Source organism: Otolemur garnettii, unplaced genomic scaffold (genome assembly GCF_000181295.1).
Source record: "Otolemur garnettii isolate 467f Iridium unplaced genomic scaffold, OtoGar3 scaffold00061, whole genome shotgun sequence".
NCBI classification, from domain to species: Eukaryota; Metazoa; Chordata; class Mammalia; order Primates; family Galagidae; genus Otolemur; species Otolemur garnettii.
Window position 1 is genome coordinate 1,455,561 of NW_003852456.1, and position 15,535 is coordinate 1,471,095.

A 15,535-nucleotide genomic window follows, 5' to 3' on the forward strand; every position below is an offset into this window, starting at 1 on the left:
GAGTTACAAACATACAACTAATGTATGACTCCCATTTAAGAATGGAGGCTATTACAGACATAGCTGGTCTGTCCACTAATACAGTAGTTAAATATACCTGTTCCAACTTACATACAAATTCGACTTAAGAACAAACCTACAGAACCTATCTTGTTTGTAACCTGGGGGCTACCTGTATTTCCTTATAATGAAGTAGAATCTTAGGAATTTGTGAGTTAAGACTCCTGAAAATATAAACATGTTTTAGAAGGATTTTGGAAAATTATTAACTCAACTGTTTTATGGAAGAATAATCATATCCTTCCACAGCACATTCCCAGCTCAACCCAGAAAGTGAGTTTGGGCTTTATGTACAGGGTGATATTTCTTCTGTTGCTTGTTTTTCATAATTTAGGAAGAAAGTTCTGGAAAGTATACCTGGTTTCAGATGGATAAAAATAAAACAAGTGTTATCCTTCAACTTTCTCCTTAATTTCAGAATATAATTTTTTAAGATCTCTGTATTTGTTTCTGTTTCTCCAAATACTGCTTCTATTGCTCTTTGTAATTTTCTCTAACTTATTTTTTTCTCTCTTTCCAGGAAATATTGGAAATTCTTTCACAATTGATCCCATCTTGGGCTCTATAAAAACTGCCAAAGAATTAGACCGAAGTAACCAAGTGGAATATGATTTAATCGTAAAAGCTACAGATAAAGGCAATCCACCAATGAGTGAAATAACTTCCGTGCATGTCTTTGTCACAGTTGCTGACAATGCCTCTCCTAAGTTCACGTCAAAAGAATATTCTGTTGAAATCAGTGAAACTGTCAGCACTGGGAGTTTTGTTGGAATGGTCACTGCCCATAGTCAGTCATCAGTGATATATGAAATAAAAGATGGAAATATAGGTGACGCTTTTGACATTAATCCACATTCTGGAAGTATCATCACTCAAAAATCTCTGGATTTTGAAACTTTGCCTATTTACACATTGATAATACAAGGAACTAACATGGCTGGTCTATCTACTAATACAACTGTTCTAGTACACCTACAGGATGAGAATGACAACCTGCCGGTTTTTATGCAGGCGGAATATACTGGACTCATTAGTGAATCAGCCTCAATTAACAGTGTGGTCCTGACAGACAGGAATGTCCCCCTCGTGATTCGAGCAACTGATAGTGATAAAGAATCAAATGCTTTGCTTGTTTATCACATCGTAGAACCTTCTGTACATAAATACTTTGCTATTGACTCTAACACTGGTGCTATTCACACAGTGCTAAGTCTGGACTATGAAGAAACAAGTATTTTCCACTTCACTGTGCAAGTGCATGACATGGGAACCCCACGTCTATTTGCTGAATATGCAGCAAATGTGACCATACATGTAATTGACATTAATGACTGCCCTCCCGTGTTCTCCAAGTCAGTATATGAGGCATCTCTTCTGTTGCCTTCATACAGAGGAGTAAAGATCATCACAGTAAATGCTACAGATGCTGATTCAAGTGCATTCTCCCAGTTAATATATTCCATCACTGAAGGCAACATTGGGGAAAAGTTTCTAATGGACTATAAGACTGGTACCCTAACTGTACAAAACACAACTCAGTTAAGAAGCCGCTATGAGTTAACTGTTAGAGCTTCTGATGGCAGATTTGCCAGCTTCACCTCTGTTAAAATCAATGTGAAAGAAAGCAAAGAAAGTCAACTAAAGTTTACCCAAGATTCCTACTTTGCAGTAGTGAAAGAGAATTCCACTGAAGCCAAAACATTAGCTGTCATTACTGCTGTTGGAAATCCAATCAATGAGCCTTTGTTTTATCACATCCTCAACCCAGATCGAAGGTTTAAAATAAGCCGCACCTCAGGAGTGCTGTCAACCACCGGCATTCCATTTGATCGAGAACAACAGGAGGTATTTGATGTGGTTGTGGAAGTGACAGAAGAAAAAAGGCCTTCAGCAGTAGCCCACGTTGTTGTGAAGGTCACCATAGAAGACCAGAATGACAATGCACCAGTGTTTGTCAACCTTCCCTACTATGCTGTTGTTAAAGTGGACACTGAGGTGGACCATGTCATTCGCTATGTCACTGCTGTAGACAGAGACAGTGGCAAAAACGGGGAAGTACATTACTACCTTAAGGAACATCACGAACACTTTCAAGTTGGACCTTCAGGGGAAATTTCACTGAAAAAGCAATTTGAACTTGACACCTTAAATAAAGAATATCTTATAACAGTGGTTGCAAAAGATGGAGGAAACCCAGCGTTTTCAGCTGAAGTTATTGTTCCCATCACTGTTGTAAACAAAGCCATGCCTGTGTTTGAGCAAACTTTCTATAGTGCAGAGATTGTAGAGAATGTCCAGATGCACAGCCCTGTGGTCCATGTACAAGCCAACAGCCCAGAAGGGTTGAAAGTGTTCTACAGCATCACAGATGGAGATCCTTTTAGCCAATTTACCATTAACTTCAATACTGGAGTTATAAATGTCATAGCTCCTCTGGATTTTGAGTCCCACCCAGCATATAAGCTGAGTGTACGAGCAACTGACTCCTTGACTGGGGCTCATGCTGAAGTATTTGTGGACATTGTAGTGGAGGACATCAACGACAACCCTCCTGTGTTTGCTCACCAGTCGTATGCCGCCACCCTGTCTGAGGCGTCTGTTATTGGAACATCTGTTGTCCATGTAAGAGCAACAGATTCTGATTCAGAACCAAATAGAGGGATTTCTTACCACATGTTTGGGAATCATAGCAAGAGTCATGATCATTTTCACATAGACAGCAGCACCGGTCTCATTTCGTTAGTCAGAACCTTGGATTTTGAACAGTCTCAACAGCACAAGATTTTTGTAAGGGCTGTCGATGGTGGTATGCCCCCATTGAGCAGTGATGTGATTGTTACAGTGGATGTCACTGACCTCAATGATAATCCACCACTCTTTGACCGACAGATTTACGAAGCCAAAATCAGCGAGCATGCTGCTCCCGGGCAATTTGTGACCTGTATGAAGGCCTATGATGCAGACAGTTCAGACATAGACAAGTTGGAATATTCCATTCTATCTGGCAATGATCATAAAACTTTTGTCATTGACAGTGAAACAGGGATTATCACACTTTCAAGCCTGCGCCGGCACACCTTGAAGCCATTTTATAGCCTTAACATTTCTGTTTCTGATGGAGTTTTTAGAAGTTCAGCTCAGGTTCATGTAACTGTAATTGGAGGCAATTTGCACAGTCCTGTTTTTGTTCAGAATGAATATGAAGTGGAACTAGCTGAAAACGCTCCCTTACACACTCTGGTGATTGAGGTTAAAGCCACTGATGAGGATTCCGGCATCTATGGTCAAATTACTTACCATATTGTAAATGACTTTGCCAAAGAAAGATTTTACACAAATGAGCAAGGACAGGTATTCACTCTGGAAAAACTTGATCGAGAAACTCCAGCAGAGAAAGTAATTCCAGTTCGTTTAATGGCTAAAGACACTGGGGGAAAAGTTGCTTTCTGCACCATTAACATCATCCTCACAGATGACAACGATAATGCACCACAGTTTCGAGCAACCAAATATGAAGTAAACATCGGATCTGGTGCTGCCAAAGGGGCATCCATCATTAAAGTTCTTGCAAGTGATGCTGACGAGGGGTCCAATGCTGATGTCACCTATGCCATTGAAGCAGATTCTGAAAGTGTCAAAGAGAATCTGGAAATTAACAAACTGTCTGGCGTAATTACTACAAAGGAAAGCCTAATTGGCTTAGAAAATGAGTTCTTCACTTTCTTTGTTAGGGCTATGGATAATGGGTCTCCACCAAAAGAATCTGTTGTTCCAGTCTATATTAAAATTCTTCCACCTGAAATGCAGCTTCCAAAGTTTTCAGAACCTTTTTATACCTACACAGTTTCAGAAGACATACCTATTGGAACAGAAATAGATGTCATCCATGCAGAACATAGCGGGACTGTTCTTTACAGCCTGATCAAAGGAAATACCCCTGAAAGTAACAGGGATGAGGTCTTTGTGATTGACAGACAGAGTGGGAGACTGAAACTGGAGAAGGGCCTTGATCATGAGACAACCAAGTGGTATCAGTTCTCCATACTGGCCAGGTGCACTCACAATGATAACGAGATAGTGGCTTCTGTAGAGGTTAGTATCCAAGTGAAAGATGCAAATGACAACAGCCCAGTCTTGGAATCTAATCCATATGAGGCATTTGTTGTTGAAAATCTGCCAGGAGGAAGTAGAGTCATCCAAATCAGGGCATCTGATCTGGACTCTGGAACCAATGGCCAAGTTACGTATAGCCTGGATCTGTCACAAAGTGAAGAAGTCATTGAATCTTTTACCATTAATAAGGAAACAGGCTGGATTACAACCCTAAAGGAACTTGACCATGAAAAGAGAGCCAATTACCAGATTAAAGTGGTTGCATCAGATCATGGAGAGAAGGTTCAGCTCTCCTCCACAGCTGTCGTGGACGTTACCATCACTGATGTTAATGATAGCCCACCACGATTCACAGCAGAGATTTATAAAGGGACTGTGAGTGAAGATGACCCCCCAGGGGGTGTGATTGCCATTTTAAGCACCACGGATGCTGATTCTGAAGAGATTAACAGACAGGTTACATATTTCATAACAGGTAAAAATAAAATCAAACTAACTGGTTTAACTTAAATTCTTTTTTTCTTTTTCTTTTTTTTTTTTTGAGACAGAGTCTTACTCTGTTGCCCTGGGTAGAGTGTTGTGGCCTTATAGCTCACAGCACCCTCAAACTCCTGGGCTCAAGTAATGCTACTGCCTTAGCCTCCTGAGTAGCTGGGACTACAAGCACCCACCACAATGCCAGGCTAGTTTTTCTATTTTTAGTAAAGATGGAGATGGTGCTCTTGATCAGTCTGGTGTCAAACTCCTGAGCTTAAGCAATTACTGTCTTGGTCTCCCAGTGTGGTGGGATAACAAGCGTGAGCCACTGTGCCTAGCCTGAAATAAAATTCTGTATAAATTCTGAGATATGTATTTTATAAAAATTAAAAGTGATGAAAGGGATTGATTTTAGTTAATATCTAAAATGAAAATAACATCTGTTAAAGCTCCATTTCTAGTTTTTTACCAGAGCCAAGCTAATAGTTGTTTTAGTAGGAACTCTCCTGACTATATAATAAATAGGTTTTGCTTTTTTTTTTTAAACTGAAACATTTATTGTTTTTTTAGTCACTGAGATCCTGGGGGTTTTGTTAGCCCAATATAATCTAAACTTAATCATTTTTTTTTTTTTGGCAGTTTTTGGCCGGGGCCAGGTTTGAACCCACCACCTCTGATATATGGGGCCAGCACCCTACTCCTTGAGCTACAGGTGCCGCCCTATATATGTATTTTTTTATAATTAAAAGGAAATAACAATAGTATTAAGACAGGCTAAATTATTACTTAATGATCTGTGTTTTATTTGGTTTAATGCTATGTTCATACATTTTAATGCTGCTTTGATTTATTGTATAACTTAGGACAGTTAGTATATACCAAATACAAATTGTTTTTTAAATCTTTAGTTCTTCTAAACATCATATATCTTCTGTACAGTTTATTTTTGCTATTACTTATTTTTCTCCTTCTCCCAACAAATTAGACTCTCATCTCCTCCATTGATTTAATAGGAGGGGATGCCTTAAGACAGTTTGCTATTGAAAATATACAGAATGAGTGGAAGGTCTATGTGAAGAAACCTCTAGACAGAGAACAAAAGGACAATTATCTCCTGACAATCACAGCAACTGACGGGACCTTCTCATCAAAAGCTATTGTTGAAGTGAAAGTTCTTGATGCCAATGATAATAGTCCAGTTTGTGAAAAGGTAGGCCACTCTTGCCTTAAATTTGTGTATTGTTATTTGGTTATGTGTTGGGAACATTTGCTAACCGAATTCCTGTATTTGGAAATAAGCAGGTATGATATAACAGGTATTTATTCTCTCCGATTTTTAGATTAAATATGGATTGCTACTTAATTTTCGCATGAAAGTTGAAACTAAATCAACAATATATAATATTGTTAATTCTGTAGATTAAATGGCAGCTCAGACTCTTTCAGAAGTGAAGAGTTGGTGACGTTCCATGGCTCCTTCTTGTTTTACATGTGGTTTGTGAGAAAAAGTATTTTAAAAAGCTCTTTAGATTTTAACTGTAGTCATTTTTCATGGTCTTTGTGGCCAAAAATAAATGATTTCTTTTTTGTTTATTCCCTTGGCAGTCATTCTGACCTTTAATATTTTTTGCTAAAATCTTTGTAGACATTATATTCAGATACCATTCCTGAAGATGCCCTTCCTGGGAAATTGGTCATGCAAATCTCCGCTACAGATGCAGACATCCGTTCCAATGCTGAAATTACTTACACGTTATTTGGTTCAGGTGCAGAAAAATTCAAACTAAATCCAGATACAGGTAATGATAGGGTTTGGGACAAAATAAATCATGTATTTTAACCAAATCACATATTTGGGTGATTTTAGATCACAAAATTTGAAATTACATTTTATCCTTTTCAAATATATGCTCACGCAGTGAAACTGAAATCATTTAAAAATTGAAACAGCAACTTAATATGTGAAATTTGGGGTGATATAAAAAACTTAACAGCAAAAATATTACCTATTTGAATCAAGGATTTAAATTTAAAAGATGTTTGTACAACTTGTTTTTTATATGTAAAAAAAAGACTCAGAAATGAAAGTGTACTCAGACTTTCTGCTGTATCCATTTTATTTATGTATGATGTTTTTTTGATTTTATGACCATATATTTGTAATTTGGTCTTTTTATAGTTAAAATGATTCATGGTATTTTATTAATTTTTAAATAGAGTTTTCTTATAATTTGTATTTTGTTAAAATTGTAATCAAGTAACAGTTCCCTTCTAAGCTTTTTAATTACCCCCTAACTAATTGTGAATATAGGAATCTAATTTTTAAGTTAATTTGAAAAATGTTTCAATTTGTTAAATTGGGTAGCTATTTTATAATACATTAGGAACAGTATAAGTAATACAAAAGAGCCTAAAGCCTCAGATCTCTCTGACTTGAAGAGAAAGCACCTGGCAGGATCTGGAAACCTGTAACTTACTATGCTCGTGCCTCAGCTTTATCATTGATAAAAATTACCAGAGGAAGACTGCTACTCGAGATTTTGTAGTTACAAGAGAAAAGGTGCTCGATTGAATGCTCACATCTTAAATTTTTGTTTGTTTGCTTTTAGGTGAACTGAAAATATTAACCGCCCTTGATCGTGAGCACCAAGCAGTGTATAATCTTCTAGTCAAGGCCACCGATGGCGGGGGAAGATTCTGTGAAGCCAATATTGTGCTCACATTAGAAGATGTGAATGATAATCCTCCCGAATTCACTGCTGATCCTTACACCATTGCCGTGTTTGAAAACACAGAGCCTGGAACACCACTCACAAGAGTGCAGGCCACAGATGCCGATGCAGGTACCTTCCAAAAGATGCTATTGCCTTCAGCCTGGTTCTCTGAGATCTTAGGAGCCTCTGTTTTCAGACACATGCCAAATTCAGCCTATTTAACTCACCTTACCTCATGCATGTTGAATAGCCCATCCTTGTCATAGAATGAAGTCTTTAGAATAATTCTTTGTTGATGAATATGTAAAGTCACAAAATCACACCCAGTGAACCTATTATTGTAATGTTCAGATCCCATTGAAATTAATTAATGAAGTGGGTTTTTTGTGCATAAACCATTAGTGACAAAGAGAGGTTTTGGGTATCATTGAAACATAACAGAAGCAAATGTTATTTTGTTATAGTTTTATAAATCTTTGAAAATTTTTTATGGGGAAAAATAGCTATAGGATATATATTCATAACATTTTGATAGCAGAGAATAACTTCCTCAGCCATCTTGGAGTTTTAAAATCCTTTATTCAAAATGCTTGGGACTAGAAATGTTTTGGACTTTAGATATTTTTGGATTTTGGAATATTTGCCCTAGACTTACCAGCTGAGCATCCCAAATCCTGACATCCAAAATGTTCCAGCAGGCATTTCCTTTGAGCATCATATTGGCACATAGAAAGCTTTGGATTTTAGAGGCTTTCAGATCTCCAGATTTTCAAATTTGGGGTACTCAACCTATAATACCGAAGAATTAGAAGAATAGAAAAGTGTTACTTTTCAAATAATTGTCACTGAAGCTAAATAATAAATATCATTTTAAAAGATCTGCTGGATACTATAGCATAGGCTCCTGTATAAAATAGTTTAGAAAGCCAGATACCTAGGAAATTACATATATATTTGTTTTAACTCAGTAAATTATTGATCCAAAAACTTTATACAGGATCTCTGTAAAGTTTGTGTGCAAACATTGTGGACATCCTATATATCAAGGTCATAGTCATAAGTTTTAAGGAATGTACATTAACATTCTTATATTATATATTCTTATTATATATTTTTAAAAAGAATAAATTTAAATTTCTTGATATAAAACCTTCTGACTTGATTTCATGTCTCAACAGGATTGAATCAAAAGATTTCCTACTTACTGATGAACTCTGCTGATGGCCAGTTCTCCATAAATGAATTATCTGGTATTATTCAATTAGAAAAGCCTTTGGATAGAGAACTCCAGGCAGTATATACCCTTACTGTGAAAGCTGTAGATCAAGGCTTGCCAAGGAGATTGACAGCTACTAGCAGTGTTATTGTGTCAGTTTTGGATATAAATGACAACCCCCCAGTGTTTGAATACCGTGAATATGGTGCCACTGTGTCTGAGGACATTCTCATTGGAACAGAAGTTCTTCAGGTGTATGCAGCAAGTCGGGATATTGAAGCAAATGCAGAAATCACCTACTTGATAATAAGTGGAAATGAACATGGAAAATTCAGCATAGATTCTAAAACAGGTAAACTACCGTGTATATGAAAGGAAGCCCTTCCACCACAAAGGCTAGATGCACCTGTCACTGTTTCTGATACTGACACATTGTCACTCAGTGTTCTAAAAAGATAAAACTTAAGTTTTCTTTTAGTAATCGTTTAAATTGGGATTAAAGTGGCTTAGAAGATTTCAGACTATAGTTGTACATAATAAGATAAGGTACATTTCTGGCATATCTATTATAAACTACAACCAAATTAACTTAAAAAAGAATCTCGTTTTAATCGTTTAGTTATGATGTCAGGTATACCAAGTTAGTAAAGATAAGAATGAATAACGGTAAAGGACCTCATGTAATTGCACCTTTTATTTCCTATATCAAAACTCCTGGGAAGTAACTTCTTAAGTAAAACAGTAGTTTTGACTTCTTTGATCTTCTCTGCTATAGTTGGCTTCTGTTAATTAAATTTTCTTCTTTATCATGTTAGTTGTTTATAACAGTTGTAGTACTTTGAATCGCACTTACAGAAAGGCTGCCAGCAAGGTCAAAAGTCAGGAATGTTGACTCTTGCTGTACATATACTTTTGTAGTCTTGCTAACCTGTGGTCTAAACTAGCTCTAAGTCTTAGAACACTGCAAAAATTGCTCCATACAAACTGTATTTAATTGTATGTAGCTATTTTAGATAAAGAATAGGTGTGTGATGATGCTATTTTAAACCATTTTTAATGCATACCACAAAATTATTTTAGGGATTTCTTATCTCATTTCTTTTTTAAATGGGATGGACTATTAATGATGTAGAAAGAAAAGATGTTAAAGGAACTGTTAAATCACAAGGGATTTTTTTTTCTACTCGGATGTAAACAGTTATTCTAGAAACTAAATAAAAGATATACATGTCTATTTTTAAACAGTAGAAGGAAAAGGAAACTAAAAGACATAGAACAATTTGTGTGTTTTTTCGTTTTGTTTATTAAGCTAACATGAAGTCTGTAGTGAATGGTGGTTTAGAAGAACTGAGACATAATAATCATTTGTATATAGGGATGTAGGTGGTGGTGTCTAGGAAAACAAATATTTTGAAGAATATTAGGAAAATAATTAGGGGAGAGAAGTAAGGATCTGGGAATGAGTAGATTACTAATTATTAATTATTGAAAAATTAGAAGACATACATAAATAGTAATCTTTGGAAATGAAAGCTAAATTGAAAGTGTTACCTACTTCAGCCACTACTAGGAAAATGTGGTGGCATTATAAAGTACTGGAAGTAACTTTGATGTTCTGTACAGGGGCCATTTTTATCATTGAGAATCTGGATTATGAAAGCTCTCATGAATATTACTTAACTGTTGAAGCCACTGATGGGGGCACACCCTCACTAAGTGATGTTGCAACTGTGAACATCAATGTAACAGATATCAACGATAACACCCCAGTGTTCAGCCAAGACACCTACACGACAGTGATCAGTGAAGATGCTATTCTTGAGCAATCTGTCATTACAGTAAGTATTGTTCTCCTACATTTTTCTTCTTCTGGATCTTTGTTAAGAGTTTGTCATAAAAATCAATCTAGTTTTTGTAGTGGGCTTATTTGAAAATATTTTGGAGATTTTAAAATGTCTTTTGTGAGGCCAGACAATTACTGACTTTATTATAAATGAGTGCATTCAAATAGCTATTAATATCAGAAAATTTTTTAAATAAGTGCATCCCCCTTACTTAGCTACCTCCTAAGCAGGAATGCGGTATTTTCTAGGTTATGGCTGATGATGCTGATGGACCTTCAAACAGCCACATCCGCTATTCAATTATAGATGGCAATCAGGGAAACCCATTTACAATTGACTCTGTCAAGGGAGAAGTGAAAGTGACCAGACTTCTAGATCGGGAAACAGTAAGTGAAAAAAATTGATTTAAATTGTCTACCAAATCAATAAATAAAAGGGCTTCATGTTCATATTTTCTGGGCATGATGTGAAGTATCAAAAGGGCAGAACCAGCCGCCTTCTCAGTAACTGACAAGCAAGATAGCAATACTCAAAAAACAATTGTAGTGTGAAAATTTCAAGAATATGAGAGATACATCCCATATTAAAATGAAGTTTGAATAATAAAACTTTATATTCAGGAAGAAATTATTGTTGGCTCCAATATCCTGAGATACTTCATGAAGCTAAAGGCTGGGTTTTAAATAATAGCAAAGAGTTGGAAACCTATAAGGTAGAGAGAAGGGAACTCCCTCTGATGAACTATGTGAACAAAGGCATGGAGGCAGGAGCCAAAAAATACTTAGAGGATGTTACCCAGTTGTACTGAAAAGTAATCACACAGAGACTAGAGGAAGATGAAATCAAAGTATGGGCCGCAGAGAAAACCGGGATCAGAGATTCAGACTTGATGCTGCATAGTAGGCATTAGGCTGTTACTCAATCTTTGTGAGCTTGGGAAGTCTAGTCAGCCCTCTGTATCCTCAGGATCCATATTTAACCAGCCGTGGGTGGAAAATAGTAAAAAAAAAAAATACAAAAAATGAAAAACAATAAAATAATAATACAATAGTAAAGAATAATATGAGGGTTAAAAATACAGTATAACAACCATTTACATAGTACTTACATTGTATTCACTATTAGAAGTTATCTAGAGATGACTTAGAGTATATGAGAGGATATGTACCATTTTGTACCAGGGACTTGAGAGTCTGTAGATTTAGGGGTGTGGGAGTCCTAGGACCCAATCCCTAAGGATGCCAAGGGAGACTGTCCAATCCAAGAAGACATTGTGGAGAGTTAGTGCCACAGTAGGTCTGTGCTCTTCAGCGTAGGGACAGATCAGGGAGAGAGGATGCCAGTGTCAGGTTCTCAACTGTAAAGCAGCAAGAGCATGACTTCGGAGAGCAACAGTGAGAGTTGAGTGAAAAAAGAAATGGAGACATTTTACAAGGGAAAAACGGGAGTCCAGAGACTTAGATATGGCCCCACATAGAAAGCAGTAGTGTCAGAGGTGACCTGATTTCCTATGGTCTTCCTTTGACAGGGTAGTCACATTAAAGAGAAGTTGGGAGGTCACTTGAGGTATAAAACTAGTAGGGGGTGGGGGTGTTAATGAATGTGGTTGTAGGATGTGCTGATTCTTAAAGGAAAAGAGTATATTCAAGTAGAATTATTCAGCCAGGATTTGAAGATTTCAGTCAAATTTAGAGATTTAAAGGCTAGAGGTAAATGGTAAATACTTCTGGAGATGATCATAATAACGATGTGAGGGATTAAGGTGAATGTGGTAAGCCAGGCTGAGCAAACATGCATCCATCTATCACCCACCCCATCTACCAGTCCAACAATCCATTGCCATTCATCCTTCCGTACATCCATCCACTCAGACTCACAGACTGGAGGGGAAGTACAGGAGCTGCTGCAGAGAAACAGTAATGTAGAAAAGTGAAGGGAGCCTTCATCCTGGAAATTAGAAGGACATCAGTGCAACTCAGAATGCAATTTCAGAAGAATAATGGCTACATCTAAGATTAGAGGAATTTGCAGTAATAGAGATGATACCTCATCAATGTCCTAATTCTTTAATTTCTTTTTTGTTCTATTATTTGGGTACAGGGTCTTATATTGTACTGCTGGGCAGAATAAAATTTAGTATTTTTGACTTAAGAACCCAGATCCTTTAATATATCTAACCCCTTGTCAAGTTGCAGAGGAGACAACCTGTGGTGTTTCCCAAAATAATCTGCCCTCAGAACTCTTTTTATTGGCGCGTCTCACAGGACTGATGTTCTACAGAACATTCTCTGGGACTTAGCCAGCTTTCTGATTCTCCTACCACTCATTCTAGAAGGGAGTGTTTCATAGTGAATTGCCCTCAGAAAAACTGTCTCACTTACTTTCTTTTGTGGAAGGTCAAAAAGAGATAATCTTGAGGGATGCAGACAGCTGAGTACAGTCCAAGTGTGAATTTGAGGGGGAGAGTGATCTGGAATGTCCTGAGGTATTAGAAAGGAGTGGCTGTAGGGCAGGCACTAATGTCTGCACTTCTGGCTGAGAGCAAGGTTGGGCCCTAAGGAAGGCTGCCTGCCACAGAACACCAAAGAGCAGCTTTTGAGATAATGACCACGTTTTTCCTTGTCAATTGTATTACTTTTCTGTCTTAACTTCTTAATTAGAACTGCAAGTTTTAAAAGATAAAACACTTCAACAAAATGAGACCATTTTGGAGAGACATCAGGGAATTTAATGATTATTGGTGACTTTACTGTGGAAAAATACATGCTTTTGCAGTGCATTCATTCATAGGTTAGAGTATTACTCACATGCAGGCTGCAGCAGATGCTGACAGTTAATTGGGATCTGCCCTTCCACATTGTCTGGAGGACACTTCTGATAGAGATCCTGTAGGTTGGCCTTGTGAAAATGAACATGCATTCTCTCTGTCTTCCCCCCCACCCCCACCCCCAAAAAAAGATTTCAGGTTACACGCTCACAGTTCAAGCTTCTGACAACGGGAGTCCACCCAGAGTCAACACCACGACTGTGAATATTGATGTTTCTGATGTGAATGACAATGCCCCGGCCTTCTCCCAAGAGAACTACAGCCTCATTGTCCAGGTACGCCTCTAGGGCTGCCTGGGGGCTGTCAGGCTCTTGAATCTGCTTCTTTAGACTCAGTTTCAAGTTCAAAATATCTTTCTTTTCCAAACATTTCTTTTTAGAAAGTGGGAAAAGTAAAAGCAGAGGAGTCTCTGTCCATATTAAAGGAAGAACATTTTCAAGATGCAACCAGGCTTTTATCTCTTTCTGACAAAGTCTGAGTTCCGGGATTAGCGGGAATTTGTTTCTTCATCGTTCTGCTGCTGCTGTTGCTTCCCAGTCCTTCCCTATTCCCTTCTTCCCTTCCCCCATACCCTGTGCCTCCCTTTTCCACAATCCTCTCCACCTCTCTCCTCTCTTTCTTCCTTTCAGATAGAGAAAGGAACCAAAAAGGCTTTGCTTTCTGAATATTTTATATTATTGAAAACTCACATGTGTGTCTTACCATATTGGTTTGTGTTCAAAGGTTTTTGTTCTGTTTTTAATTTTGTGCAGGAAAATAAGCCAGTAGGTTTCAGTGTGCTGCAGCTAGTAGTGACAGACAAGGATTCATCTCACAACGGCCCACCCTTCTTCTTCACTATTGTGAGTGGGAATGAGGATAAAGCATTTGAAGTTGACCAGCAGGGAGTCCTCTTGACTTCAGGTGCCATTAAGAGGAAAGTGAAAGATCACTACTTACTGCATGTTAAGGTATAAAGTCTTTCCTTATGATTTTATTGTGGGTTCGTAGAGAAGAGTTGCCTGATGTGGTTATCTCCTTATATTTGAATAGCTTACATTTCTTGAGAAAACACAAATTTATATAACTGATAATCTTTGGTTTTTGCCACACCTCACATTCTTATCCCACTGCACTTCGAAGGGGCTCGTTTATTCATTTGTTTACTTTATCAAAGACATTGATGGAGCTGAATTTAAGTATGAATTAGTTCAAGGGCTATAAAGAAGTTATTTGCCCTTTTTTTGATAAGCTTCTTATGTGGAAAAACAGATATCTAACAGTTGGTGATTTTTTTTTTTAGAATTTGAATGATACAATTGTGTTTTTATTAAGAAGTTGTAAACAGTGACATAGACAAAGTGATTTTTTTTTTCCTTTTCTTATAGGTGGCAGATAATGGAAAGCCTCAGTTGTCATCTTTGACATACATTGATATCAGGGTTATCGAGGAAAGCATCTATCCTCCTGCCATCTTGCCCCTGGAGATTTTCATTACTGCTTTTGGAGAGGAATACTCAGGTGGTGTCATTGGGAAGATTCATGCAACTGATCAGGATGTGTATGATACTTTAACTTATAGTCTTGATCCCCAAATGGACAGCCTGTTCTCTGTTTCCAGCACAGGGGGAAAGCTGATAGCACATAAAAAGCTAGATATAGGGCAGTACCTTCTCAATGTCACCGTAACAGATGGGAAATTCACAACAGTGGCTGACGTCACAGTGCATATCAGACAAATAACACAAGAGATGTTGAACCACACCATTGCCATCCGCTTTGCCAATCTTACTCCAGAAGAATTTGTTGGTGACTATTGGCGCAACTTCCAGCGAGCTTTACGGAATATCTTGGGTGTGAGAAGAAATGACATACAGATTGTTAGTTTGCAGCCCTCTGAACATCATCCACATCTGGATGTCTTACTATTTGTAGAGAAATCAGGTAGTGCCCAGGTTTCAACAAAACAGTTTCTGCACAAGATTAATTCTTCTGTGGCTGATATTGAGGAAATCATTGGTGTCAGGATATTAGATGTATTCCAGAAGCTTTGTGCAGGACTGGATTGCCCCTGGAAGTTCTGTGAGGAAAAGGTGTCTGTAGATGAAAGTGTGATGTCAACACATAGCACAGCCAGACTGAGTTTTGTGACTCCCCGCCACCACAGAACAGCTGCGTGTCTCTGCAAAGGTAATGTACATGAGTAAATGGACATAGGTGTTAGAAATTATTTCATTATAACCTTTAACACATTGACTATTGTTTTCTTGAAATTTCTATTGATTGTATCTCTCTCCCTCCCCAC

The 15,535-nt window shown here is 37.6% G+C and overlaps 1 protein-coding gene across 2 annotated transcripts in view; it reads left to right on the forward strand.

The window, feature by feature from the left end:
- Window positions 1-15,535, forward strand: part of FAT1 (FAT atypical cadherin 1) — a 119,120-nt gene that overhangs the window by 88,111 nt on the left and 15,474 nt on the right. For both annotated transcript variants that reach the window (XM_003792765.3, XM_023514906.1), the window contains exons 10-19: window positions 581-4,648; window positions 5,664-5,860; window positions 6,296-6,449; window positions 7,260-7,493; window positions 8,543-8,932; window positions 10,204-10,418; window positions 10,673-10,810; window positions 13,383-13,526; window positions 14,004-14,201; window positions 14,619-15,420. In XM_003792765.3, coding sequence (XP_003792813.1) covers window positions 581-4,648; window positions 5,664-5,860; window positions 6,296-6,449; window positions 7,260-7,493; window positions 8,543-8,932; window positions 10,204-10,418; window positions 10,673-10,810; window positions 13,383-13,526; window positions 14,004-14,201; window positions 14,619-15,420 — 6,540 coding nt within the window. The remainder of the gene's footprint in view (window positions 1-580; window positions 4,649-5,663; window positions 5,861-6,295; window positions 6,450-7,259; window positions 7,494-8,542; window positions 8,933-10,203; window positions 10,419-10,672; window positions 10,811-13,382; window positions 13,527-14,003; window positions 14,202-14,618; window positions 15,421-15,535) is intronic.